At 49.9% G+C, this 27211-nt stretch overlaps 2 protein-coding genes across 7 annotated transcripts in view; one reads left to right on the top strand and one right to left on the bottom strand.

Annotated features, from left to right (window-relative positions):
* The window catches only part of Wwp2 (WW domain containing E3 ubiquitin protein ligase 2), a 132320-nt gene extending 127477 nt beyond the window's left edge, over window positions 1–4843 (top strand). For all 5 annotated transcript variants that reach the window (XM_003471980.4, XM_005004630.4, XM_023565970.2 and 2 more), the window contains 6 exons: window positions 230–370; window positions 998–1118; window positions 1468–1572; window positions 2402–2498; window positions 2600–2672; window positions 3078–4843. In XM_003471980.4, the coding sequence (XP_003472028.1) occupies window positions 230–370; window positions 998–1118; window positions 1468–1572; window positions 2402–2498; window positions 2600–2672; window positions 3078–3177 (637 nt within the window). In that variant the 3' untranslated portion in view covers window positions 3178–4843. The remainder of the gene's footprint in view (window positions 1–229; window positions 371–997; window positions 1119–1467; window positions 1573–2401; window positions 2499–2599; window positions 2673–3077) is intronic.
* Window positions 4844–18801: 13958 nt separating this feature from the next.
* Psmd7 (proteasome 26S subunit, non-ATPase 7) lies at window positions 18802–27151 on the bottom strand. 2 transcript variants are annotated; one of them, XM_003471978.5, is made up of 7 exons: window positions 26922–27147; window positions 25083–25174; window positions 24205–24297; window positions 22772–22869; window positions 22189–22269; window positions 20463–20554; window positions 18802–19538 (listed from the first exon to the last, which is right to left on the bottom strand). In XM_003471978.5, the coding sequence occupies exons 1-7, from the start codon at window positions 26993–26995 to the stop codon at window positions 19100–19102; spliced, it is 969 nt and encodes a 322-aa protein (XP_003472026.1). In that variant the 5' UTR covers window positions 26996–27147; the 3' UTR covers window positions 18802–19099. The 2 variants fall into 2 exon arrangements, with proteins under 2 accessions (XP_003472026.1, XP_063103658.1); XM_063247588.1 differs by lacking the exon at window positions 20463–20554 and having other exon boundaries at window positions 26922–27151.
* Window positions 27152–27211: the final 60 nt, after the last annotated feature.

Consider the following 27211-nt stretch of genomic DNA (forward strand, 5'->3'; position numbering starts at 1 on the left):
CTGCATGCAGGGGCACTGGCTGGCCTTGTGTGACTCTGCTCACCCACCTCATCTGGTGCCTGTGGGGATGGGTGGCCCCTGTGGGGCAGTTCTCCCCTTGCATCACATGTCTGTGCCACTGTTCAGAGATCGAGGCCACCTATGAGTCCTTGGTGCCCTGGGGTGCTAACAGCAAGGAGTGGGGCAGGACCCAGGGAGACGCTGCCAAGGTGGACATCTTGCTCCCCAGAGAGAACAATCTAGAAGAGTGCGGCCTGGAGCTCTTCTTCATCCAGGACATGGAGATCCTGGGCAAGGTGACAACCCACGAGCTGAAGGAGGGCGGCGAGAGTATCCGTGTCACAGAGGAGAACAAGGAAGAATATATCATGTGAGCCAGGGCAGGAGTGGGACCCATGGGTTGCAGAGAAGGAGCTTCCTGCTCTGTCTGGGGTCCCCTTGTTGGCCAGGCCCCCACATGGGGGCCGCAGGTCTCTGTACATTGCAAGAAACTCTCAGTTAGACCTGCTGTGGTGGGCAGCCCGTGTCTGGGCTTGTGATGATGCGACTTAGGGGAGCTGGGCCCCAGGCCTGTGGTTAGCAGCTCCCAGTTGGTGTTTTTTCCATGTGAGAGACTTCCTGGCTTTAGGGAATTTCGTTTGAAGAGAAGTTGTCACTACCTGTCTCCTGACTGAGTGGCTTTCTGTGTCCCGCATGCATAAATCCGCCACCCTGTGTGTGCTGCTGTGCCAGCCTGCCCCGCACACTCTTCTGACCTCGGTGTGACCTTCATCTCCACACGTCTGCACGTCTGCAGCTCAGCGAGCCATGCGGGAGGACGGGAGGGACCTCAGAGACTCGGGATTGTGGGGTTACTGTGAGGCTTTCAGGGCTGTGCTCCGGAGCCTTGCACACCCTGGTCTAGGTGTGGCAGTAGGGGCAAATGATGCCCTCCAGCTGGGCTGCTTGTCACCTGAGTGGGGCGCCGGGCTCCAGCAACAGCTGCCTTTGGTTATAGGCTGCTGACGGACTGGCGCTTCACCCGAGGCGTGGAAGAACAGACCAAAGCCTTCCTAGATGGCTTCAATGAGGTGGCCCCCCTGGAGTGGCTGCGCTATTTTGATGAGAAAGAGCTAGAGGTGAGTGTTGAGGACACCCTGCACCCCTGCCTCTGGTGCACTCCAGCTCTGATGTGCTCCTGTGCACCCAAAGAGACCCACTGACTGAACCCCAGATTTCAGCAGAATGGAGGTGGAGGGCAGGCAGATGGTCTCTGTGGGGGTCTCAGTCTTCAGTTTTCCAGACACTTGTACCGAGAGAGCAGGGACTTGGGTCACCCATGTTATTAAAACTTCCAGCAGAAATAGCCAGTCGGAGAGCTCTGGAGGATTTCTCCTGCTAGCTGGTGGATATGGCCGAGGCCTGGCCTGGAAGGGAGCCGGTGCCAGGTCGCCGGCACTCTCCTCCCTGACACGTTCCTCCCTGCAGCTCATGCTGTGTGGCATGCAGGAGATTGACATGAGTGACTGGCAGAAGAACACTATCTACCGGCACTACACCAAGAACAGCAAGCAGATCCAGTGGTTCTGGCAGGTGGGTGCTGGGTCCTGTGCCTACCGGGCTGCGACAAACAAGATGTCTTGGTAGGAACGTTTTCACTCTGAGGAAATGGGACCTGATTAGACCTCAGGCTTGAGGCTCCTTCACCTTCCCCAGCATGCAGAAGGAGATGATGAACACAGCCGTGGGGAGAATGGGAGGGGACTGTGACAGGAAGTTGTCCCCTGCGGTCACACTGGGGCCAGCTGTGGGGGCCACGGGGTCTGCAGGCAGGAAGCACAGCTGCCCTTGGTCCTCTGCTTCCCTCCCACCAGGTGGATGAGAAGGCAGGCACTTGGCTCCAGAAAAACAGAGTGAGCTTGTCACCTCCTGTTTAAGGATCCAAATGCCTTTATATTTGTATAGGTTCCATTGTTATTATCAAGTGTAGCATATATAAAAAAGAATAGCTACATTATTACATGTGTACTTACATATATATATATAAATGTTTTGTAGTGGTGAAATTCACATACAATGCAATTCACCAACATAAATGTTTTGTTATGCAATCTGACAGCTTCTAGTACCTTCACGATGTCACTGTCGTGTGCCTATCCCACTAATCTCAGAACATGTCATTTCCCTAAAAACAAACCTTCCTGAGACCAAGAGAAGTCCCACGGCCGGGTGTGAGTGTCCTACAGACGCAGCCTCTTAGAGGAAGCGTGGCCGACCTTTCCTGGCTGTGGCCGTCACCATCCGCAGCGTGGTTTTGTGTTCTCGGCCCAGAGTGGGCCCCAGCTGGCTTGCAGCCGTCGAGCTCTGTGTTAAGCTGGGGCTGGGGGGGTCTCCAGACTGGGCCTTGTTTGTGGCCTTCCAGGTGGTGAAGGAGATGGACAACGAGAAAAGGATCCGGCTGCTGCAGTTCGTTACCGGAACCTGCCGCCTGCCTGTCGGGGGATTCGCCGAGCTCATTGGTGCGTTTTCTGTATCCCGCCAGTGCCCTGGCTGGGGGTGAGGGCCCTGCTTTGGGAAGGCCGGTGCTGCTGACAAATGGTGCCTGTACCTTGGATAACAGGGAGCAACGGACCTCAGAAGTTCTGCATTGACAAGGTCGGCAAGGAAACCTGGCTGCCCAGAAGCCACACATGGTGAGCAGGCTGGTTTGGTGGGAGGTGTTAAAGCCTCAAGGAACAGACGATTCTCATGGCCCAGTGGACACGGCAGCTTCAGGGCTTCCGCGCTGACAACGTCTGGGTGGCTCAGGGGTCTTGGGTTGGAGAGGTGGGACTGTGACATGTGTCTACCTCTGCCTCAGGGCTCGGACCCTCTGGGCAAGAGCTGCTGCCCCAAGTGCCCCACCTAGTGTGCCCCCCGCACTGTGCCCTGCCCTGACGCCCTGCGGGTCCAGGAGCCTGCAGCACTGAGCGCGACACACAGGTCGAGGGCCCTGTGCTGGGTCCTGCCTGGCAGCGTGTCACTCCTGGAGTGTGGGCACCCAGCCACTGAGCTCCTTGGGCTGCTTGTGACCCCTTTCCGCCCTCCCCTCTCTACAGCTTCAACCGTCTGGATCTCCCGCCCTACAAGAGCTACGAACAGCTGAAGGAGAAGCTGCTGTATGCTGTTGAGGAGACCGAGGGCTTTGGACAGGAGTAACCGAGGCTGCCCCTCCCCAGCCCCCAGCACATACGTAGTCCCGAGTCCTCCCTGCCTGACAGCCTGCCGGCCACACAGCCCTCAGGAAGGCCCTGTGGATGGTGGCCCTGCATGGGACCACAGCGTCATCCCCGATGGCAGAACCTGCCCTCCTACCTGCAGGTGGCAGTCTGGAATAAAGCCCCGAGTCACCTTGGCCCTGCCACGTGTCGCAAAGTCCAGGGGTGACCCCTGCAAAACTCTCCCCTTCCCTTAGGACCAACCTGGGTGCGCAGGAGTGTGCGAGGGAAGCTGCCCGGTCCCAAAGGACGTGGCAGGAGCCTGGGCCTCATGTCCTAGTTAGAGGAGGAACTGGCCACTTTCGGGTGGCTGTTCTGGACTGAGAGAGCCGGGTCTTTGCCAGCAGAAGAGGTTCTGTCTTAACTAGAACTTTCCATGGGTCCACATGAGACAAAGATCTGAGGAAAGACACAGGCTGGCCGCAAAGACGAGGGCCTCTGCTCATCCCTTCTCAGCAGACACAGGGTGGGACCGGCCACCTGCGTGGGGGTCAGTGGGCGGGCAACCGCAAGCTCCCTCCGAGTTGTCCTTTTACATAAACTTGAAGCGTTTGTGTGTAGGGTCGCTTTTTGTTTTGCTTTTGGTGTGCTGCTGCCACTTCCTGTGGAGGAGGCGGAGCCCCAGGTGTGCCAGGGCCTTGGGGGACCCAGCCTTGCTGGTACAAAAGCTGCTCCTCCTCACAGCTTGGCTTAGCAAGCTCAGGCAGGCCTGACCCGGCCGCTCAGTTGCCCAGTGGCCAAGTCCCTGAGCTCAACGCAGAGGAAGGGCTTGGTGTTCTGAATGCCACTCCCAACCCATGCAGTCTGTAGGGAAGGGTTCCCTTTGCTAGATAGTTCCCTTGGTGGCCCCCGGGGAGGGGCAGAGGAGTCTGACTGCTCCCCCCTGGCAGCCCTAGAGATCCAGGTGGCCTTAGTTCCCTCCATGGAACAGCACATGCCCTGAGCACACTCGTTCTGCATAGATGCCAAGCTTTCTCTGCATCTGGGACCTGACGCCACTGAGAACCAGCAGAAGGGCCCCAAGTGCCTCGACAGCCTGGCGTGGTTGGTGGCGCTCTCTCCACCTTGGGGATTCTGCTGTGGACTAAGGTTTTTGGGTGTGCAGTCTCCTCTGGGTGCTGGAGTAACGGTGGTGGCACACTCGCTAGTCCAGGGCCCCAGCTGCACACCAGCTTCTGGGGCCTCCAGGCTGGCCCTCAGATCCGCCCGGGAGCTGTAAGGACAGTGTCACCGTCCCTTGTCTTGTCCTTCCCGGGTCTGGAGGGAGAGCCCTGTCCACCCATGGTGCACGTGCTGATTTGAGTGACCCTGCTCAGTGCGGCTTGGCATTTTCTCTCCCCTCAGTTAGCTCTGGTATCCCCTGGACACGTCCCCATGAAGGCTGCTCCAGCAGGTGGGCAGGGGTGCAGGCAGCCAGCGAGGCACAGGAGCGTCAAGCTCACGGATGTTCACGTGTGTTTGTGTGTGCGTGTGCATACGTGTGTGCAGAGCTGAAGTGTCGGTGTGGAATGCCCTGCGGTAGAACTGGGTCAGTCTGGATTGTTTTGTAACGCCCGCCCCTGCATTGGTATTGCCAGGTTCTTGTGCAATAAACAATTGCAGCCGTGGGTGGTGGTCTGTGGCTGTCTACAGTATCCCTGTCCTTTAGGCAACAGGCCAAGGCCACTTTTGCCAGGCTCAACAGAGTGGAAATTTCCTGTCCTGCTGGCTGGGAGAAGCCCTGTGTGTTAACTGAGGTGGCTGCACTTTGGGGGCACATGGCTGAGTCCCTGGCCGGGGATTGTGGCGTCAGGCCTGGGCTGCTGCCTCCCTGTGCACTTCAGTGCCCTCCGCGCCTGCAGGCGGCTGCTGTGGGAGTAGCGGCCCAAGCTGCAGGGCTGAGGATCTCAGGGAAGGCGTCCTGGAGGGCTCGCGTGGCTCCCGTGAGGAACAAGGGTTTCCAGGATGTCGAGCTGATAGTCAAGCATAGGTTGCCATTGGTGTTTTTGTTTTTGTTTTTTGAACAGTTAAAGGTTCAAAAGGCAGGACAGAGCACCGCATGGATGATCTTACACTTGATGTTAAAATGATCATCAGGGCTGGGGATTTAGCTCAGTGGCATAAGCGCCTGCCTTGCAAGCAGGCAGTCGTGAGTTTGATCCCTGGTACCGATAAAAATACAAATCAATCAATCAATAAATAAAATGAAGGTCATAGGCTTCTCTTGGGGAAGCAGACATCCACAGCAGGCTCCCTCAGCTGAGTTCACTCCCCCAGCTCCAAAGCCTTCTCTTCTCTCCTGCCCTTCCTTCTTCCCCTCCCCTTCCCCCTTTTTCCAGGGCCTGCCATAAACTGAGCACACTGCCTATCACTGAACTGCATACCCAACCCTTCTGTTCCGGCTTGGAGGACTGAAGCCAGGCCTTATGCATACTAGTCAAGTGTTCTGCCACTGAGCCACATCCTCAGCCCCAAAGCCACATGACAGAGCAAAGCTTTCCCAAAATGATTGAACAGAGTCCATGTGGTACACAGGTATCTTGTAAGTTAAATAAGATGCTGCAGTGGGATTGATCGTCTCACCTTGTCCCGCAAGGTAACCACTGTGAACCGCTGGCTGTGGTTCTTCCAGACTATTTTATGATATTTTATGCACACAGAAAATTTTTAAGTACAGCTGTGTCTCTCTCATGCATGCTGAATGACTCACCTTTTTCATTACATGAGCTCTTAGGGACACCTTTCCGTGTTGGCCACTCTAGATCTACTGAATGCTTTCAGTGCTGTGTGATGCCAGTCACGGCTGCTCTGTCACATGCCCATCGCCGCCCTAAAGTGTGCTGTGTCCACAGCTCGCCACGCCTGCGCAGCTTCAGGCAGCAGCCTCAGAAAGGTCTGCGCTAGTGTTCCTCTCCCAGTATGGGATCGTCCTGGAAGTTGGATTATTGGTTATGTACCTTATTTTATTATGTACCTTATTTTAAAATACTTAATCCTTGGCCACTCACTTGTGGAGGCAACCATTGTTGTTGGCTTTGTTCGGATTGCTCCAGATAGACTTTTTTCTCTGAGACCAGGTCTCACTGTGCAGTTCAGGCTGGACTGAAGTCACTGTGTAACACAGGCTGCCCTCAAACTCGTGAGAGTCCTCCTGCCAAGTGCTGGATTACAGGTGTGCACCACCACGCCCGGTTCCTTTTAGATAAGCCTTAAAAAATCCCGGTGAGTTCCTCCAAATTGTCCTTCAAAACATTTTTGCCCTCCCGGCCCCACCACGGCCAGGATCTCTTGGCACCTGCTTGGTAATACACAGTAGTGAGCGCCCTGTTGCTTGTTACCTTTTCCCATTTCTAACTCAGGGCATCTGCCCTTTCAGTTTTATAATCAGAGGTTTAGCTTTTTTTCTTAAAGTATTTCACATATGTATAAAACTTGACAGGCAGGGAGACCCCCGTGCCTGACTGAATTAGCCACAGACACAGGATTATTTTGGAAGTGAAGAGCAGAGGCCCCTGTGAGGTCTCTTGGCAGAGGTGTGACCTCACCAGATCTGGAGAGCTCAGTTCTTGGTGTTCCCTTCCTGGTAGACCAGTGATCCACATCATTGCTAGAACTTTCACTGATGACAATTAGCTGGCTGTGGCATGCTAGTCATAGGTTTGCCTCCACTGTTGCAGATATTGAAGCTTATGTCATGGTTCTAGAACAGTTTACATGAAAGATCTGTAGAAGAAATGCTTACAAGGTCCCAGCCTCCTCGTAGAGACAAAAAGAGTCAATACCCAAAGTCACAATTGGAATGCATCTCCCTGCAGTCTACACAGTCTACGCCATAATGTGAGTTTTGTCTTTTTTTTTTTTTTTTTTTTGTCTTTTTGAGGCAGGGTCTCGCTATTCAGTTCAGGGTGGCCTTGGGCTCACACAGCCCAGGCTGATCTGAAACTTGCAACAATTCTCATGCCTTAGCCTCCCAAGTGCTGGGATTACCGGTTACGCACCACGCCTGGTTTGAACCATGACGTGATTTTAAATACCCTTTACGCAGGCACCTTTGACTCTGGGTGGGCTCAGATACCAAAGTCAAAAGCCCGCTGTCCTATAGTCTGTGCCTGTGAGAGTCAAGTGTCGATCAGCTGATTGAGGTGGAAGCATATGATTTTCCTCTGGAAAACTTTATATTTGTAATTTTGGAACATCATTATGGACTCAGGGTGTAACTCCAACTCAGATGGTGGCAGTGACTCATTTTCTGAAAAATTTTTTTATTGTAAAAAACACAAAGCACAAATTTCATCATCGTAACCATCTTTTAAGTGTACGATTCTGTGGTATTAAATACATGCATAATGTACAGCCATCACCACGAACCATCTCCGGAACTTTTCATCTTGTAAATCTGAAACTATGATACGATACAGTGCTTCCCCATTTGCCCTTCATCCCTGGCAACCACCATTTTGCTTTCTTAGCTCTTTCTTAACTATCCCACATAAATGGGCTCTTACAGTATTTTTTTAATGCAGTTGGCTTATGTCACTTAATCACGTAATACAATGACATGATGTCTGCAGAGTCCATGAATGCCGTAGCATATTTCAGAATTTCCTTTTTATGACTAACACTGTTTTTCCTCAGATTTGGCTTATTCACTCTTCTACTGGTAGACACTTGGGAAGTGTCCACACTTCAGCCATTGTGAACAGTGCTGTGAGCATGTGTATACAGAATCAGCTCTTTGAGACTCTGCCTTCAGTTCTTAAGCATAGTCTCAGAAGTGGAATTGCTGATTATATAATTCTAGTTTTAACTTGTAGGGACTTGTTTTTCACAGTGGCTGTACCACTGGACATTTCTTTCAGTAGGGCACACAGACTTCTGCAGCCTTGCCATTTGTCATTTTGTTTGTTGGGTGTTTTTGTTTTGTCATGTTTTGATAGGATCCATCCTCCCAGGTGTGAAGAATTATCTCATAGTTTTGTGTTTCCCTAGTGATTAGAGCTGCTGAGCATCTTTGCATATGTTTGTTATCCACCTGTGTGTCATCTTTAGAGACACAGGGATTCAAGTCCTGTGTAACCATTGTCTCTTTGGGCTGGTCCCCTCGGTCTGACTGTGCTCATCCCTCTGGGTATCCTTGAGGCCTACAACGTGTTCTAGCCCCAGCTTTAGTTTTCTGAAATAGAAGCGACTACCTGCAGCCCTATTTTTTCATATAAAAAATTATTAGAAATCAAAACACGCCGGTCTCTCAAATGGCCTGGTGAATTAGTATCTGATCAACTTCCTTGCTCCAAATACAATAAAGATACATAAAATAGAAAAAGGAAGGGAAGGAGAAAAGGAGATAACACTCCAAAAGCTGGTTCAAAACAAGATGAACCGTCTGTGGACGCGAATAGAACCAAGGTGTGAAATACGAGCAAGCCCTCGGCCCGCTGCTGAGGCCTGGTGGTGGTGCCAAGTTCTCTGCTGGGGTGAGGGGTCTGAGTGAGCTCCAGCGAGGACGGGAGCTGGGGCCAGCTCGCTGCTCCATTTATGACATTAGGCCAACCAGCAAACAAAGGCCATCTGCTCCTGCCGGGCTTCAGGCCCGTGGCTCAGAGTGATGGAGAGGGACACTGCCCAAGCTGCACCCATCCTGCTGGTTCTGCTCTGGGCCTGGGGTCTTTCTGAGTCGCCCTGGACCAACGCCCCAAGCTGCAGTTAGAAGATGAGGCTCCAGAGTGTGGATTCCCAGCAGAAGAAGAGGCAGCTGCAAGGCCCTTAGAAAGGAACAGAGCGGGATGAAGGGAACAGTTCCCTACAACTTTGGGGTCTCCATGTTTCACAGGAAGATACACGTGGTGTACCTGCTGGCCCTAGCTGTAAGAGGACCCTTTTATGGGGGCTTCAGTGTCACATTGCAGGGGTCTCTTCTCAAGTGGCCAGTTACACTAGAGAAGAATGCTGTGACTTGCATGTGTCCTCCTTCAAGTGTTAGAAACCAGATCTCCAAAACTGTGTGTCAGGTATAAATTTAGCAGTAGGGTCTGGCAGGTAGTTAGCATCAGACGCAGGCATGAAGCTGGAGCCCCCATTGTGGCATTTGTGGCTTTTATGAGGAGAGGAAGAAAGACCTGAACTAGCATGCTTGCCCTGTTGCCTTGCAGTATGCTCTTGCTGTGTGCTATGATGCAGTGAAAAGGCCCCTGACAGATGCTGAGAGGACACAGCCCCAGTTCTTGGATCTCCCAACTTCAGAGCCATAAGCCAAATAAACTTCTTCATAAACTCACCAGTCTCGGGTATTTTGTTACAACATCAGAAAACACACTAGGTCACATGGATCCTCTGCTTTCCCACTGGGCCTGGGATAAAAAGCAGGAGGGAACTGAGGCTCAGGAGTCCAGGCCCCTGATTTCATGTTTTCTCCCACTTTTCTGCCCTGGGCCTGCCCTAGCCTGCTGCTTTGACCCAAGTCCCAGTCCCAGAGCTCCATGTGACTTCTATAGCTGGGAGGAAGGAGGAAGCCAGGCTGTGTGTGCTTGGGGAAGACCTGGGTGTCCCACCTTCTGTAGAGAAACTTGTAACCATCCTGCTTTTCATTTCTCCACTTCACTCCTCCTCTTTTCTTTTCTGTGCCTTTCTTGGTGGTACTAAGACTGACCACAGGGCCTTCACCTGGCACTGCATTCCCAACCTGCTTTTTATTTATTATTTAGAGACAGGGTCTTACTAGCTTACTATTTGCCTGGACTGGGCTTGAACTTGCAATCCTGGATTACAGGTGTGCACTGCCAGCTAATACTGAGTCTCCTGGGGGAGCTGCATGACTACTCTGGAGACACCGGCTGAAACCTTGCTTGGCAATCATATATCTACTTGATTTCCAAGTTTAAACATTGTTAGACAGCATTGTCTACCATGGAATCCCTTTACATTCTCTTTGTCCTTGTGGATTAAGGCTTTAGGGGTGTGTGTAGTGGGAGACGGGGTAGTGGGAATTGAAAACCCAGCGCCTTGCCCACACTAGGCAAGTTCTCCACCACTGGGCTACATTCCAACCCTGATTGAGGCTCTTCTACTGAGCTCAAGAGGTGCTGAATCTGCTGGCTCAGTTAACTTCTCTCACTTTATCTTATCTGCCCCCAGTGGGGTCAGCTGAGGGACAACCGGCAGCTGGCAGCCGCAGAAGTGCTCAGAGGCCGGAAGCTAAGCAGCCTTAACTATTATGTTGCCTTTTAACTGATCTGTCGGCTGCTGACCCGGCCTTCCCCAGGCCTTCGCCCTTGCCTGCTTCTGTAGAGCTCCCTACAACCTTCCTAGATGGGGCTCCTTTTGGCCTGGGCTCTGGAACCGTGTTTAACCCTCAGCTCTGCTCTTCAGGCCAGGCTAAGTAGCTGAAGCAGAGTGAAAACTATTTTATGTTTGTTCGCTGCCATTCAGAGGGATCTAGGGAGACAGAAACAAGCCATAGGTGACAGAAATAAGTTATTAACCAAGCCCATTGCACCCTGCCCTTCTATGAGCACTGGCTGGGTTTATTATGTTTGGGGGGGTGGTTAGGGGAAGGAAATGAGGGGGCAGGGTTAGGATAGATTTGCGTTATCTCCAAAGCTATAGTGGCGGTGGGTAGTCCTGTTTGTGTATGAGGGATGTTTTACTTTATTTCCCAGTAGATACCCTCATTCTGAGACATTAATCAGGCGCCAGAATTGGCAAAGGCCAGCCCACTGTGGCCTGCTGCTGGTTACAGGGTGAATCCTTGGTCCTCCCTGTGGTAGGTGGACTACTTAGGTGGCCCAGGGATGCCCACGCTGAGTCTGGTGGTGGGACGCCCTCCCCTTGAGTGTGGGCTGGGAAACCGCAGCAGTGGTGGGAGGTCACAGCTGTGATTAAACTGCGAAGGACTGTGGCCTGCTTCTTGGTGGTTGTCTTCCCTGAGGCCTGCCTGGCTGAGTGCTCCGAGGCAGCCATGTGGGGAGACCCTGGGACAGTGATTGAGGACCTCCTGGACAGATGACTGTCCTTGAACAAAGAGCTATTATCTCCATTTTGGCTAACCCTGGCCCTATCTCCATGCACTGATATGTACAGGGCTGGCCAGACTATTTCCTTTTCCCTTCGGCTGGCTTTAACACCAAAGTAAACAGCTGGCTAAGGTGCTGATGCATAATCTTTGAAGCCAGGCAACAGTCCTGTCTCCCATGACTGCCTGTGATTGAGTCTGCTGGCAGGATGGAGAGCCACCACTCCAGGCTGTCAACTGCAGACAGCCTCGAGATAAGAGGTATGACTTCCCAAGGTAGAAAAGTTCACATAGCAGAACTAAAGCATCCCCCAAACATTAAACGCTACCTCACTTGTGTCATGCAGGTTACTCCTTCTGCATGTCCTCTTCTGTGCGTTTGCAGAGGTGATCTCTGGCCTCCTACCTGGGCATAGCACTCAGATATTTCCCGCCGTCCTCACAGTCACTCATCCTCAAACCACTCCCTTCTTCATGAATTAATAAAATTCCAGCTGGATGCTGGGTCAAGCCCCTTTGTTGTGATGAACCCTCATCCTGGCCAGACTTGGGGCTCCTTAGCTCCCCATAACTATGTCTTAGTGTCTTTATTCTCGCCATGGAACTGGTAGATTGGAATCAATTTATTGGAATTCCAATAACTTTTCTGTGGGGTTACAAATATACACTTCCCAGACCGAGATGGGGTTAGGGGAAGGCTCTCTCTAGCAGAGGACTCAGAGAGGCTGTGTCAGCAGCCAGCCGGGAACTGAGGCCTTGGCTTCACAGGCAGCCATGAGGACTGGGAAGTCTGAATGGAGGTCCTTTTCTCCCTGAGGCTGGACACCTGCAGCCTCCTTCCCCGAAGCCTGTCAGAATGACCCTGAGCAGAGGAGCCAGGCAGGCCCCACCTGGGTGCCAGGGCACAGAAATTCCGAGACAACAAATGTGGTTTTAAGCCATTAGATTTGAGGGTAATTTGTTATGCTGTCACAAATAACTAACACACTTCCCTAGGTTAGATCAAACATCCTGGTTCCTGCATGTGTCTGTGACTTTTAGTAAAAGAGTCATGCATGGAAATTTTCTGTAGATAAAAAAATAAAACCCAACGGTACAGACAAAAACCTAGCATCAGGCCGGGGATTTAGCTCAGTGGCAGAAGTGCCTGCCAGAAGTGCGAAGTGGTGAGGTCAGTCCCCGGTATCAAGAAAATAAAAACACACTAGCATCCTCTCCCTCCTTTTCTTCGAGAAAAAGAATAGCGGGAAGTTGGTGTCACTTCAGGCCTGTCTCGGGTCTGGCCCAGCCTGTGACTGTGACGCTCAGCCTTGGATGTCAGCAGTGCTCGTCTGGGCCTCCAGCCAAACCCAGTGGGTAAGCGTCATGTCCAGTCTCCCAAGGACAGTTCTGAGACCATTTCCTGTGCAATTAGGGTGAGTGGCAGGGTAGACGGTGCTATTGGAGTTGTGAATTAGGCTGAAGGACAGACAGTCTTCACAGTTGCAGACTGTCACCGAGGTGGTTTAAGGACACAGCGCCTGCCTCAGCAGTGGCCTCCATGGAGCTCCAGAGCCCCACTGGGCTGGGGGTGTAGAAGTGATGCTTTTTCCAGGACGAAGTTCATTTCACAGTCAAGTTTGTTGATTGCCTGTAGTTGGTTCACACTGGTTAAAACATGAGGTGAATAGAAGTGGCCCATGCCCCTCCAAAAAGTATACTCCCCCCCCCCACCCATCAGCTGTCTGCCGCAGGTGCCCCTGGGTAAATATCCTACAGCAAGGAAGAATGTGGGAGAGGGGTGGCCTAGGGTGCACTGCAGGAGGGTCTGAGGGACGGCATCTCTGAAGAGGTGGTTCAGCCTGAAGATCTGAAGCATGAGGAGGAGCCAGCCAAACGCGCCAGGCATCCACCTGCTGCGCAGCAGGTGCAGGGGTTGCAGTGGGGAGGAGGCCAGCGGTCCTAGGTGTGGAGAGGGGCTGGAGAAGGAGACTGGCAGCCCAGGGTGGGTCCCATGGGCCCTGAAGGGCTCGGATCTGAATTCTGAGAATAGTGGGGAGTCACGGAAGGCCCAAATGCAGGAGTAGGGTGACCTTGCTTGCAGCTGGACAAGATCACTCCAGAGGCAGCATGGAGCACAGAATGTCGGGGATGGAAGGGAGCAGGAGGGTAAGTGAGGCCACTGTGGTCACCGGGAGCTGTCACAGTTTTGGATCAGGCACTGACTTGGACGTGGAGTGGAAAATGGACAGACTTGTGCTGCCCTTGGAGGTGGGGTGTTATGATTTTACCAGTGGACTGGAAATGGTGTGTGGGGGAAAGAGCAAAATCAAGGATGACACACAACAATGTCTCATGAAAGTCAAGGGTCTGCACTGGGAAGACCCAAAGGCCAGCGGTGGAAGCTAGAAAGTCTGCGTCAGCGGGATGAAGGATCTGTGCCAGCAGGCTGAGGGATCTGCACCGGAGCCGGGAAGCAATACGGACCAGAACTCCCTTGAAGAGAACCACAGCCATCCTCAGTGGGCACCTGATCTCCTCCGACAATGAGAACAGCTGAGTTCCTATCAGGAAAGCTAGTGTTGACAAGCTTCTCCAGGAGCATCAGCAGCTCACCATTTTCTCCAGTTCTGCTTTTAATGCTGTTGGCAACAACCCTCAGGTGGGCCTTCCCCACCCAGAACCTGGATGATTCAGTTCAGCTGGGTGTTACAAGTGGCCCATTAGTTAATCCACTACCGTGGGAGACCCAGTAAAGGAGCCTGTGCCGGGGAATTCAATAGCTGTTAGAAAACAAAAGATTTCTGGACTGGAAAAAAATGGATTTTTTTTGGTAGCAATTTCCTGTGCAGAAATCACAAGGAGACCACCTTTAAAAACACAGATTTCCCAGTATTCTAATTTAATAGAATTTTCAGTCAATATCCTAGATAAGCCAGTGTGGTTGGCCCCATTCTTTGAATAACTGTTCTACAGTCAACTGGGATCTTAAAAAATGGAAATGAGCCAGTTAACCAGCATCACCTTCTGGAAGTGTCCCCAGGCACTTGAAAAACATTTGTCACCTACACCTCTTTAATGGGGCTGGGGTTGCTGTAGTGGACCACAAATAGCAACTGTGGAAGAGGCTGTTCTTGATGAACTCTGGGCTTGCTAAGTTTTCCTGATGAGAAGAAAAACAGGTACAAAGTGAAAATAACTCATGGGCTTTGGAGGCTTAGGTATCAGGGGCCGCTCTCACGGAAACGGCGGGTGAGGGTGGGCTCAAATTCACTCGCACAGATTTGCAAGAACCAGCTGCTAAACTTCCAGGAACCTGTTAGCCAGTGGCTAAATGTCACCAGCATTAAAAATGAAATGGTAGAAACTGGGTGTGGTGTGCACGCCTGTAAACCCAGCACTGGGAGGCTGAGGAGGCAGGAAGATCATTGGCAAATGTGAGACCATCCTGGGCTACAAAGTGAGCTCAAGGTCAGCCTGAACTGCATGAGATCTTTTTTTTTTTTTTTTTTTTTGTCTTTTGTCTTTTTCCTTATAATCGGTACCAGGGATCGAATTCACGACTGCCTGCTTGCAAGGCAGGCACTTATGCCGCTGAGCTAAATCCCCAGCCCCGAGACCTTTCCTTAAAAAACAAACAAACAAACAAAAATTAAATGGTAGGGGCTCGGTGGTAGAGCACCTGTTTGCCATTGTAAGAGGCCTTGGGTTCAATCGCCACCACTGGGGGGGGGGGGGTTCGGGGGAAGAAAAACAAAAAAGAAAAGAAACTCAGGAGCGAAGCCGGCAGTGAGGAACACCACAGCGCAAGCTACGCGAAGAGCAGAGAAAACCTGGTACATTCTTCCTCCAGACAGGAGTGTGGGCAGAATGCACAGGGCGGAGGGCAGAGGCGTGGCATCTTGAGCCAACCTCTTTGCAACCATATATTCGCCAAGTTCCCTCTGAACTTGGCTGCCCAAAGCAGAAGTCGCAGGAAGAGACTGGGAAGTTCTCAAAGCTGAACTGGTTGTCAGATCTATGCCAAACGGTGAGCTTTATCAATGGCGCCACCTAGTGTCGAAGACCAGACTGAGCCAAAGAGGCTGGATCAGAAAAGCGTCTCCGCGGTGGAAGCACACTGAGGTCCACGGTTTCTTCTTCAGTCCGTTCCTCTTATTTTCTTCCCATGTTAACTTTCCCCTACTTTTTCTTTTTCTTTCTTTCTTTTTTTTTTGTCTTTTTCATTTTTATCGGTACCAGGGATCGCACTCACGACTGCCTGCTTGCAAGGCAGGTGCTTATGCCGCTGAGCTAAATCCCCAGCCCCTCCCCTACTTTTTCAGTCTCATTTTATCTGGTCTCACAACAAAAATAACCACTCATTTTTTTTTTTTTTTCTTGAGACAGGGTCTTCCAATGTAGTTCCTATGTAGTTCAGGGTCTTCCTTTGAGGCAGTGAATTCGAAGTGACCCTCCTGCCTCAGTTTCTCAAATGCTGGGAGCACAGGAGTGCTCCACCGTGCCCAGAAAAACTGTTATGATTGCTGTTATTATCCCTCACTCCCGTCTTGTTTGTAGGCAGAAATGGATAATGCTGAGAGTTGAGTGAAGATCAGTCGTGGCCCCTGTTAGCTATAATAATTTGGAATGAATTTGCTTGGGAAATTGTAAATTTTTCCTCAGTGGATCATATGAATTGAATGTTTCCCTGTCTTCACAACATACCCTTGTCATCTGTAGCACGGTCAGTGAAGTACTGTTATTTCTTTTGCAGCACTGGGAAATTGAACCCAGGGCCTTTGCACTACATCTTCATCCCTTTTTATTTTTATTTTCTAAATTTGAGACAGGGTCTCACCACGTCTCTAAGTTGCCCAGACTGCCTTGCACTTGCAATCCTGTCTCGGCCTCCCCGGTGCCGGGGTTCGAAGTGTGTGCACGCACCTGGCTGCTGACGTGTACCTTGTTAGCGTGTTGTAGCTCAACAATGCAATTCACTTCCAAGCCTCATTTCTGGGAGCTTCTGTTTTCTGTGGGGAAAGGGTACATTTTATTTTGAGCACCAGTGTTAGTCACTCAATTTAAAGGGAGTAACTGTTGGTGGTTGAATTTCTTTTTTTTGTTTTGGTTGGTACCAGGGATTGAACTCGCGACTCGGGCTTACAAGGCAGGTGCTTATGCCGCTGAGCTAAATCCCCAGGCCCTGATGGTTGATTTTCAAGGCTGAAGATGAAGGATCTTCTAGACATGGGAGGAAAATCCTATGTCTAATTCCTATTTGAGATTTCCTTTGCATCTAGTGCGTTGGAGAAGTAATTCGGGAGTCACCAGTGACAACTTAAATCCTTTGGCTAGTGGTTGGCCGCAAGGTCTTATTCCAGTGCTGACAGTTTCCATGTTTTCGTTGTGGATAACTAATGCTACCTGGGGATTTCGGATATTTTGAGACAGAAGACTAGCAAAGAGTAAACGCCGCCACCTTCTCCCGTGAGGGTGCCAGGCGAAGGAAGTTAAGCTGCTGTCCGGCTTTGGAGACAGACCCGGCCTGGGGGGCAGACTTTTTCAGTGCTCTCACATAAATCAAGTCACTTAGCCATCGTTTGAGCCTGCTGGGCTGTACGAACGAAGGCCCTGAGAATACGCAGACTGCAAAGGCGGGGCCCCTGTGCTCACACGCGGTGGCGGCAATGTGGCCTTGGAAATGTGCCCAAGTGGCTCCACAGGCTGGAAAGTATTTCTATTAGAAATAGAAGGTCGGGGAGAAAAAAAAAAAAAAAAGAAACAGAAGGCTCTGTTAGGAAGGTCAAAGTCTGTCCTGCTGACTGGCAGGTCAAACAATTAGAGGTAAGGAGGCCTGGTGTCCTCTTAGCTGCTCAGTGAAACCAGTTTCATTAAACCGTAAAGAGCTTCAAATCCCGTGGCCTGGAGCATTTTGTAGAGGAAAACTTTTCTCTCCCCTCTCAGCATTGTGGGCTGGATCCAGGGTGCATTGAATGCCATTCCCAGCCCTTTGCATTCCTATTGTGACAGGTCTTGCTAAGTTGGGGCTGGCCTCAAACTCATGATCCTCCTGTCTCTCCCTCACACCCCAACCCCTAGACTGTAGCTGGGTTTCAGGCCTGAGCCACCACTCCTGGCCCTGGGAAAGCTTTTTAACTCAAATTACAGGCTGATTAACAAAGCAGACCTCGGGGCTGGGGATTTAGCTCAGCGGCATAAGTACCTGCCTTGCAAGCAGGCGGTCTGAGTTCGATCCCCGGTACCAGAAAAAATTAAAATCCTTTGGGGATTTAATTCAGGGGTGTACTCATTCCCTGGACCCTTAGATTTGAGGCCACTTTGAGATAACCTGTGGAGTGTACCCAAGAGTTCTGAAGGAGGTTTTAGCAGCTCAGGAAAGGAAAGGAGGGCTGTGGATTTAGCTCAGTGGCCTAAGTGCCTGCCTGGCAAGCGTGAGGTAGAGTTCAATCCCAGGTACCAAAAAAACCTCAAAAATGAATCTTCAGGCAGTACCATGTGTCAACGTGGACCTGTGCATGCACTTAGGAAAACCTTATTCTCAGCAACATCCGTCACCCTCCTACTGAAGACCTGCATACATGAAACTGTTCCAGGGCCTTCAGAGGTTACCTTCGGCCTCCCACTGCACAGGGGAGGCATCGAGGCACAAACTGCCATCTGGGGTTTCCAGGGTCACCAGAGCTCCCTTCACTGTGCAGGGTGCCTGCTTTCATCTCATCTCAGGGATGAGACCCTGCCTTTCATGAAAGATACTGAATCTTTTTGCTTTCTTGAGACAGGGTCTCTTTGTAGTCCAGGCTGGCGTTTTACTGAGGGATCCTCCTGCCTCGGCCTCCTGAAGGGGGATAACAAGTTTGTGTGAATAGGGCTAATACCAAATCTAAAGGATTCTTCAGGGCAGCCTCAATGAAAGGTCATCTAGCTTGCTTCTGAAAGCAAGAGATAACTCTCCCAAAGTCACAAGCCTCTAGAACATAGGCTTAAAAACCAAATCGTTTTAGTTGGGGGTGTCTGTGGGCAGCATATAGAGCTAGATCGAGAAGCTAAGGCTGCAGGTCCAGAATGTCGCATAGGGCTCAAGACCTGAGTAGTGTCAGAACCCAAAGGACAAGGCCGACAATGGGAGGGGTCCATACATTCCATTTAGCAATTCTGCCAACTCCCACAGAGACCCCAAGAATCTTTCAGGATGGGGAAGATTCAATGCCTTTTGCCTTTTTATCGGTACCGGGATCGAACTCAGTACAACTGTCTGCTTGCAAGGCAGGCACTTATACCGCTGAGCTAAATCCCCAGCCCCGATTCAATGCCTTTTTTTGGAGGAAGGGTCTCACTTTGTAGTGCAGGCTGGCCTCAAACTCTTGGGAGATCCTCCTGCCTCAGCCTCCCAAGCGTTGGGATTATAGGTCTGCACCACCACGCCTGACTTCAGTGCTTGGTTTTATAGATAAAAAGGATGAAGAATATCAAACGCCGCTTTGCTTTTCTTACACAATCTGGAGCCTGAGCCACCACATTCCCCACATCCCTTGACTGCTGTGTACTGCAGAGCACTCATCATAACAGCTTTTTAAGAAAACGCTCAAATACACACTATTTAAGTTATAAGATTTTAATTTACAAGTTTAAAAAGCTACTTTTTGGTTGTTTTTTTCTTGCTTCATTTGGAGACAGCATCTTACTTTGTCATGCAGTCTGGCCTGAACTCACTGCAGAGCCCAGGCCGACCCTCCAGCTTGTCAATTTTCCACCTCAGCCCCCACGCCTGGATGCATGTGTTTTTTGTTTTGTTTTGTTTTTTGTCTTTTTCTTTTTTATCGGTACCGGGGATTGAACTCACGACCGCCTGCTTGCAAAGGCAGGCGCTTATGCCGCTGAGCTAAACCCCCAGCCCTTACTTCTTCTCTTTTTTCTCTTCCTTCTTCACATCACTCTTTTCCTTCTCTTTCTCTTTGTCATCTTTCCTATCCTTCTTGCTCTCTTCTTTCTCCTGTCCCTCCTTCTTCTCCGCGTCCCTGTTGGCGATCTTGTTGTTGATGAGGTTGTGCAGGGCGACCACAGAGCGGATCAGAGAGGCCAAGTACACCACCACCATCTGGTCGTTGGTCTTCAGGTAGAAGGCCTTGACGAACTCCTGCAGGCTGACGTCGGGCAGCAGGTTGAAGACGTCCTGCAGCTGGTAGATGATCTGGTGGTTGATGGGCAGCTTGCCTGTGGCCACTTTTTCCAGGTAGCTCCGGATGTCCAGCAGCTTGGAGTTCAGTCCCTTCAGGCCATGGACCTGGTTTGTGATCCGCTGGGAGAGGGTGCCCACGGTAGTGTCCTTGATGTCTCTGTAATGACCCACAACAAAGGGAGGAAGAGGCGTCAGCAACTGTGTTGCCACACAGCTTCTCCTATCCTAACGCCTGGCTTTGCAGGGAGGGACAGCTTTTCTCAGGATAAACATCACTTCTTTTTGGGATGTGCTGGGGACTGAACCCAGGACCTCATGTGCTCCAGGACAGCGCTCTACCACTGAGCTCCACCCTCAGCCCTAAAATGTAACTTCTCCAGTTGATACAGCTGGGTATAAATCATTTCAATTTTATTTTTATTTGGGGGCCCACATTTTGTTTGTCTCACGACAGTCCAAAAGATTATAAAACAAAGCTAAAGTGAAACTTCAGGAGCTCCTTAGCTGGGCGTGGCGCCACACACCTGTTGGCCCAGCACTGGTGAGGACAGAGGACAAGTCTACACAGTGAGGTCCTGTCTCAAAAGACCAGCGTTCTCCATCGCACTGCTCTGGTCCCCATGAGGGACGGTGCATTCTCTACCTGCATTTCAAAGACGTTTGAGAAGCTTACATGAGGAGTAATCTTCAGAACTGTAAGAAACCTCACTGTTTGATAGACACTATGACTTTTCTAAGGAAGGACTGCACAGACAGAGGACTCTGACACAAAACTCGTCCCAAAATGAGGATTCTCTGCAGGACTCGGTTCTGCTGCTCGGAAGGAAGGGCGCAGGCCGAGTTGACTCCTCACCTGCTCCGGCCCTGTGACAGCAACATCCTGGTTTATGGACACAGAGTGCGATACACAGAGTCACACAGGCCAATTCGCTCAATTTGTGGAGGAGCAAAGGGGCCTAGAAAAGGCCCTGTGATTTGTTCAGAATGAGAGAACCATTTGGGGACAGCTGGGAGCCAGCACCTGAACTCAGGTCCGCAGAGTGCGGCTGGGCCCATCCCTGCAGGCCACGCCAAGCCTCACCGTAACAAGTGCTCCACGCCAACCTCCTCGGCCTCCTCTGCGCCGATCTCACTGGTCACGTGCTCAAACGTTTTGGAGGTGGGAGTCCCATCCTGGGAGAAGAGGCTGAGCTAGTCACCCACTTCCCACCTGCCACGCGTCCCGCTGGCACCGTCGTCTCTTTAGCCAGTGCGTTTCAGTATGTCGTTACCCAGCGGCCCGCAGCAAGGTGGGTCAGGTCTGCCCTGAAAGCTCAGCCTGCAGAGCTCAAGTCACTGTGGCACCACTCAGTGACCAGGTCTGCTGAGGCATTATTGTTGGTTTGTCTGCATGTTGCAATGGCCACTGAACTATTTTCTGAGTTTTTTTTTTTAAAGAAAAATACTGATCTCCTCTCAAGCCCATGCTAGGGATTGATGACCAAGGACATCGCAATTGGTTTTAATGTCCTTGGTGGAAAAAACACAGGACACCAGCATCTGAGGCAAGATCATGGCAGACCATACAACTTGCAATTGTTTACTGTCCTCTGGGCCAAATGATCCCAGCACACCATGAACGATGCAGTCAGAGTAACTGGCTTCCCAGTGGTCTGAGTGAGCCAAGGGCTCCGCTGGGGTGGTGGCTCACGGGGCCAGCTGGTCAGTCTGTGATGGGATTGAGACACTGCGGAGACCCAGGGCCACAATGGCTGTGCTGCCCCCGAGAGGCCTACAAGAGCCTGTAGCCAGACTGAGGCTGGGAACAGGCAGCCGCAGGACACCGGGCAGGTGATATAACTCAGGCCGCACGCTGCTAATGCTGTCATTCTACTTTAAACAGGACAGTGGGAATGCTTTAAGGAGCTCGCACCTGCTCTGGATGCTAGGATGCTCAACCTGACAGGACGCGTGGTGAGCTTTCTAGCTACCAATTCTTTGGTTTCATAATCTAAGGTGGCAGGGTTAAAAATTAAAATCAAGTGGCACAAGATCAGGAATTAAGTCTTATTATAGGCAATAATTTTAGATCCAAGCTTTCTGGTCTAAACAAAAATAGGAAGATTGGGCTAATGATGTAAGTTGTACATGCAGGAAGTGATCCAAAATTATTCTTTTCCAAATTTGAAGGATAAGCAATACATATTTAAATCCCAAGCCAGACTTTAATCCATCTCTCAAGCTCTTTACTTTAGAAAGTTCAGACTGAACTTTTTGGTAGATATCCTAGGAATACTCCCTGTCCTGAAATTCTACTCTGGGACCAGAGGAAAGCCGCATTCTGACAACTCTTTACTCTTATGCCCAATGCAAGGCAGGCATTAAGCAATCACAGACAGGTCCTGTTATTTGGTTCTTGGCACCTCTGAGTCAACTCTCTCTGAAGGTCTAGGGTCTGGTCTGCAGGGCTGAAGTCTCTGGGGAGAGGAGACTGCCACAGGGAAGGTGCAGCAGAGGCCACCGCACAGGTGAGGATGGAGCTCAGCAGACTGCGTTCCTTGCTGCAGATGCCTCTGAGCTATCATCCGACTACTGGAGGCTTCAGTTTCATTTGTGAAAGGGGATTTCAGACCTCTTTAGTTCTGTGTATTTCTAAAACCTGGTGACTCAAAAAGTCAAGGGAAAAAAACTGTCAGACTGCCCTTTTGACAGAAATCAATCACCTTCTCTTTGCTAGAGAGAAAGGACTTGTTCACTTGAAAATGGAATAAGAAACAAGCGCGGGGCCAGGTGCGAATCTAATCTGGGCTCACGCCAAGGGGACTCACATCGTGAACTTCCTCCACGGAAATGTACGCTTCTGTGGGCAGCCCCAGGTCCTTTGGCTTCACGTCAATGATGACCAGCACCTGGCAGAGGAACACAGCTGAGCAAACCGCCGGGACTCAACACAAAAGCCGCAATCCCAGCTATTCTTCTAATCATTACTGGCGTTATTTCATTCATTTAATCAGAAATGAGACAGAACTTTCAGCACAATGAGTTTATATTTCACATTATCCCATCACTTGCTGCATTCTTCACTGCCCTCCATTAACAAGCTGAGAGGTCGTACAGAAGGGAATCAGTCAAGCAAAACACGATTTCAATCCCAGACTCCCCACCCCCAGACCCCACTCAACGCCGTGAGCCTGAGTGGATTAAGTCAGTCAAGTACTGGCAGTTAGCAGGCATTCACTGCTACTTTCTAATTAGATTACTAAACCTATTAGGTTATGGCACAGAACATTACAAGTTGATAGAGGAAAAGCAGTGAGCTGACTCACTACCCGAATCCTTCTTAGGATGCCCTTAAAAGGGCTGGTAAAAGAAACGCGTTATTCAAGAGTTGCCAATACAGACAGCACTTACTGAGTTAGGGCAGTATCTCTTCATGAGTTCATTGATGGCGATGTCATTCTTATGTAGTTTAGGGCCGGTGTGGTACCACCCAACTATTCTTTCTCTGGCTGGGAAGGAAAAAGTTAGTTAAGTGTTAGTTGTTTCCGGAAGATTTATACAACTTGCTTAAGAAGACTAAGTGTAGGGCTGGGGGTTTAGCTCAGCGGCATAAGCGTCTGCCTTGAAAGCAGGCAGTCGTGAGTTCGATCCCTGGTACCGATAAAAATGAAAAAGACAAAAAAAAAAAAAAAGAAGACTAAGTGTATCAGGAGTTAAGTCTTCTGTCTTCTTGAAAATCCAAACATTATTTTTTTGTTTGGTCTTTTTCCTTGTTTTTTTTTTTTTTTTTTTTTTTTTTGTCTTTTTCATTTTTATTGGTACCGGGGATCGAACTCATGACTGCCTGCTTGCAAGGCAGGCACTTATGCTGCTGAGCTAAATCCCCAGCCCCCATCTACTTTATTTTTAAAAAATTTATTTATTTATCTGTCTTTTTGAGACAAGGGCAACACAATGCAGCTCGGACTGGTTCTGGGCTCACTTTGTAGCCTAGGCTGGTCTTGAACTTGCAATGATCCTCCTGCCTCAGCCTCCCTAGTGCTGGGATTACAGAAGTGTGCCACCATCCCAGGCCAGACATCTACTTTAAACCTCAACATACTTGTGAAATCTAAAACTCAAAAGCAGATTCTTAGGAAATGCACAGTGTGTTAGCCAGTCATGGTGGAACACGGCTATAATTCCACTAGTCTAAGAAGCTGAGGCAGGATAGTTTGAGCCCAGGTGAGCCAACTTAAGGGAATCCAGCTTACTTTTTTTTTTTTTTTTTTTAAGGGGAAGGCACATGGTTCCATGAGAAGGCCTAGGGTTCAATCCCGAGTACTGCATAAAAAATAACAATCAAACCCCAGAGTAGTACTGCGTATGATCCAGAGATATCTGTTACCCCAGACTACTTGAAGAGACTAGTCATACATGACACAAGTGGAGAATGGTTCTCAGGCAATATATAGGCAAATGCAAGTTCACATCACATGGACGGCAACTCTGAGTGCCCAAGCAATGGAATAAAAGGGACACATGTGGGGCTGGGGATTCAGCATAAGCACCTTCCTTGCAAGCAGGCGGTCGTGAGCTCAATCCCCGGTAGCGATAAAGGGACACATGCTGCTGTTACTAAAGGTCTCGCTCTTCTTTTTTCTGCCACATTCAAAGGATGTAGGTGGACAACTGACCTTAAACTACTAGCCTCGCCTTTCACTGAATCTCATCCTTTACTGCTATCAGTCTTTCTCAAGTGTCACAGGGAAAAGGACCTTGACATTAAACGAAGAAAAGACAGAATGTATTGAAATCACACACGGCTGTCACACCACAGTAACTTTCATAAAGTCCACACTTACCATTGACTTTCTTAAACATTCCATACATGTTTTCCAAGTAATCGTGGTCTAAGAACCAGACAGAGTCGTCTTTGTCATCTTCATCAAAAGGGACTAAACAGAAAGACAAAAAATAAAAAATTAAGATTTAGTTTAGGGTGTGAGCTCCAAATCCAGAGCACAGGTCAAAAGTAGAGATCTCTAGCTCAGACCTGCCTCGCTCTTATGTATTTAATTTGTCCAACCCAATATTAAGTTTTGAACTTCCCTCATTGAATGCTAGAATGCATACAAAAATCCAGATTTCCAGTTTCTCCTAAAAATCTAGAAGACCTGGCAACTGCTGGGTAGAGGCTGTAAAAAAGGGCAAGCGCTCTTCTGCTTGCTAAAACCCCCTTCAATTTGTAACCGTTCCCTTTGGCAAATTACACTGCTGGCTGGTCCTCTTGGACACTAGAATTGGCGACCTAGTCCAGAAGCCAGCCCAGCAATTACTCTTTCATTATGGCTTCTTTGATCATAAAAGCAATATGTAGAGCAGAAAAGTAAAGTTCTTACACTTATTTGTTTACACACTGCTGCTGTGTACTCTACCAGCAGAGCAGCACAGTTACAGCACCACCACAAAGCCTGTAAATTAAAAATACCATCGTCTTGTCTAGTGGGTAGACTTTTGGTTCCCTTTACAATACTTTGGCAAGCCAGAACCTTTGGGCTGTAGTACAGAAAAAGATATATTTGTTTTTTCTTTGAGACAAGGTCTTGCCATGTAGCCTAGGCTCGCTTTAACCCCCCAAGTGCTTTGATTACAGGTGTGCACACCACGTCTGGCAATACATTTTTTTTTAAATAAAATTGACATTTTAAACATGCTCAGAAAAACGTAGTTTGTCCTTTACCTGCAAAACTGTTGGATACATCAAGTACCTTCTTTTGCCATGAGCCCAAAAGCACACCAACGACACGCTTCTGGTTTCCAACCTTGCCGATTCTGAGTGGAAAAACATGCAGATACAGATCCAAGAATGAGATACTTACAAATACCGACAGTACAGCTAGACTTTAATTTACCTGGGAACTCATCTCCCTAAACTAAATAGGGTTACGTTATCCTGCAATGCTAAGCGGAGGAGGAACTCCTGAACTGAATGCCCTGAATGCCCACGGGCCCTTTTTACCTACTACTGACTGCAAAGTAACACAAGCTTAGAAAAAAATCAAGCGATTTTTTTCCTTCGTAACTCTCCTTTTCTTCTTTATGCTTTCTTCATCTTATCCTCAAACTTCTTTAGGCATAAAGACGTTAGCAGTTTTATGCCTGGATTCCAGGGATAAGATTCCAATTCTTTTCCAGAACATCTGCCCTCTACATACAAGCCTCAGCTCACCTATCCTTTGTATAATTTAGTGTTCTGATCCAGTAGTGTAAATGTACCACCTCTTGCCTCTCTGGCTTATTAGGCAGAAATTCCCACATTACAAAAGAAACTTTTCCTGGGCTTTTATTTGGATTTACAAAAGTTCACCGGTTTTTAAACACTACATTTCTTGTGTGGTAAAACAGCTGGTAGTGTCTGCTAGCCCGAGGTTTACTAAGTGTTAGAACCGAACAGGGAGGGCGTCCTCTCTAATTAGGACTCCAGGATCTCGCGAGAGTTGTTACCTACCGGTGAGTAGAAAAGCCCACATGTCCTATTAGGCTGGGGCGTTTACAAGCAGTGGAACTGAGAGGGAACCATAAAACTTATCCATTCTTGCGTGAGTTTTTGAGTTTGGCTGAACTGAGTTGTACAAAGCATGACACAGGACAAAGGACAGCAAGCATGACTTCAAAGCCGATGCACCCGGAAGGGTCTTCACTAATTATCATGTAAAAATCTCTGAACACGTGCAACAGGTCTAGCAGGACAAACAGCTTGCAAGAGCACAGAGTGATCAACACAGCAAGCTACCAAGTGAGCTGTTGGGTCGTTTTCTCACCTTATTCATTAACGTCAAAATCTCCAACTTGTCTCATTTAAAAAAAAACAAAAAAGGAAAAAAAGCCAAACCGGCCACCTCATTTACATTTTGCTATCGTCAAATCAGATTCTCTTACACAAAGGATCATGGGTTGATAGCACCGCCCATACAGGAAATCACTCGGCGTGCTGAGCGCGGTATTGTGGGACATCGTTAGGTCGGTCAGAATTTCGGTATTCGGAATATTGGTATTTCAGAATATCGAATATCTGTATTTTACAATATCGTAACATCGGTAATTCGCAAATTCAGCATTTCAGAATTCCCAAATACTGGTGTTTCGGTGACCACCATCAGGCGCGCAAGTGGGAGAGTGCATCGCTTTCCCACGATAACAACGTCGTCGTTAAGTACGAGGGTGGGCCCGGCGGCGGGAGAGTGCATCGCTTTCCCACGGTAACAACGTCCGATAACAACATCGTTAAGTGCGAGGGTGGGCCCGGCGGCGGATGAGCGCGAGCCTGGCTCCCCATGCAACAGCAGCATGCAATTTCGGATAACGAGCACGCAGTCCGGGCGTCAGAATGGCGGCTGGGACGGGGGCGGCTCCGGGTCACTCGGCTTCACCAGCCGAGACTGATCTGTGCCCGTCTGGGCTGCTCGCCGCCCTGCCTGCGTCCCCAGCCCGCCCGCCGCCGCGCGGTCCCCAGCATGCTTGTGACTCAGCAACCTGGGGCCGCCGGCCCAGCTACGCCGCCCCGCGCTGCCAGCCTCACCGGTTGAAATGATCGACCACACTGAGCAGAACCAGGGGGTGGACCACCACCTTCTGCACAGCTAGTTCGGGCATTGCGGCCCCGCCCTCCTGGCTCAGCTTCCAGCGACCGGCGAAACGCCGTTAAACGTAGTTTTCCAACGTTGTAATGTACCAGCGAAAAATACGGTCTTCAAACGTTACGGTCGAAGGCACTTCGGACCAGATCTTCCGTTTCCGGTTTGGCAGCCGCAGCTCGGCAGTTTTCAGCTCCCAGAGTTCTTCGCGCGACATGCCCACACTGTCGCTTGG

The sequence above is a fragment of the Cavia porcellus genome, unplaced genomic scaffold, assembly GCF_034190915.1.
Source record: "Cavia porcellus strain 051 isolate PalLab524CR breed Dunkin Hartley unplaced genomic scaffold, mCavPor4.1 scaffold_4, whole genome shotgun sequence".
In the NCBI taxonomy this organism is placed as follows: Eukaryota; Metazoa; Chordata; class Mammalia; order Rodentia; family Caviidae; genus Cavia; species Cavia porcellus.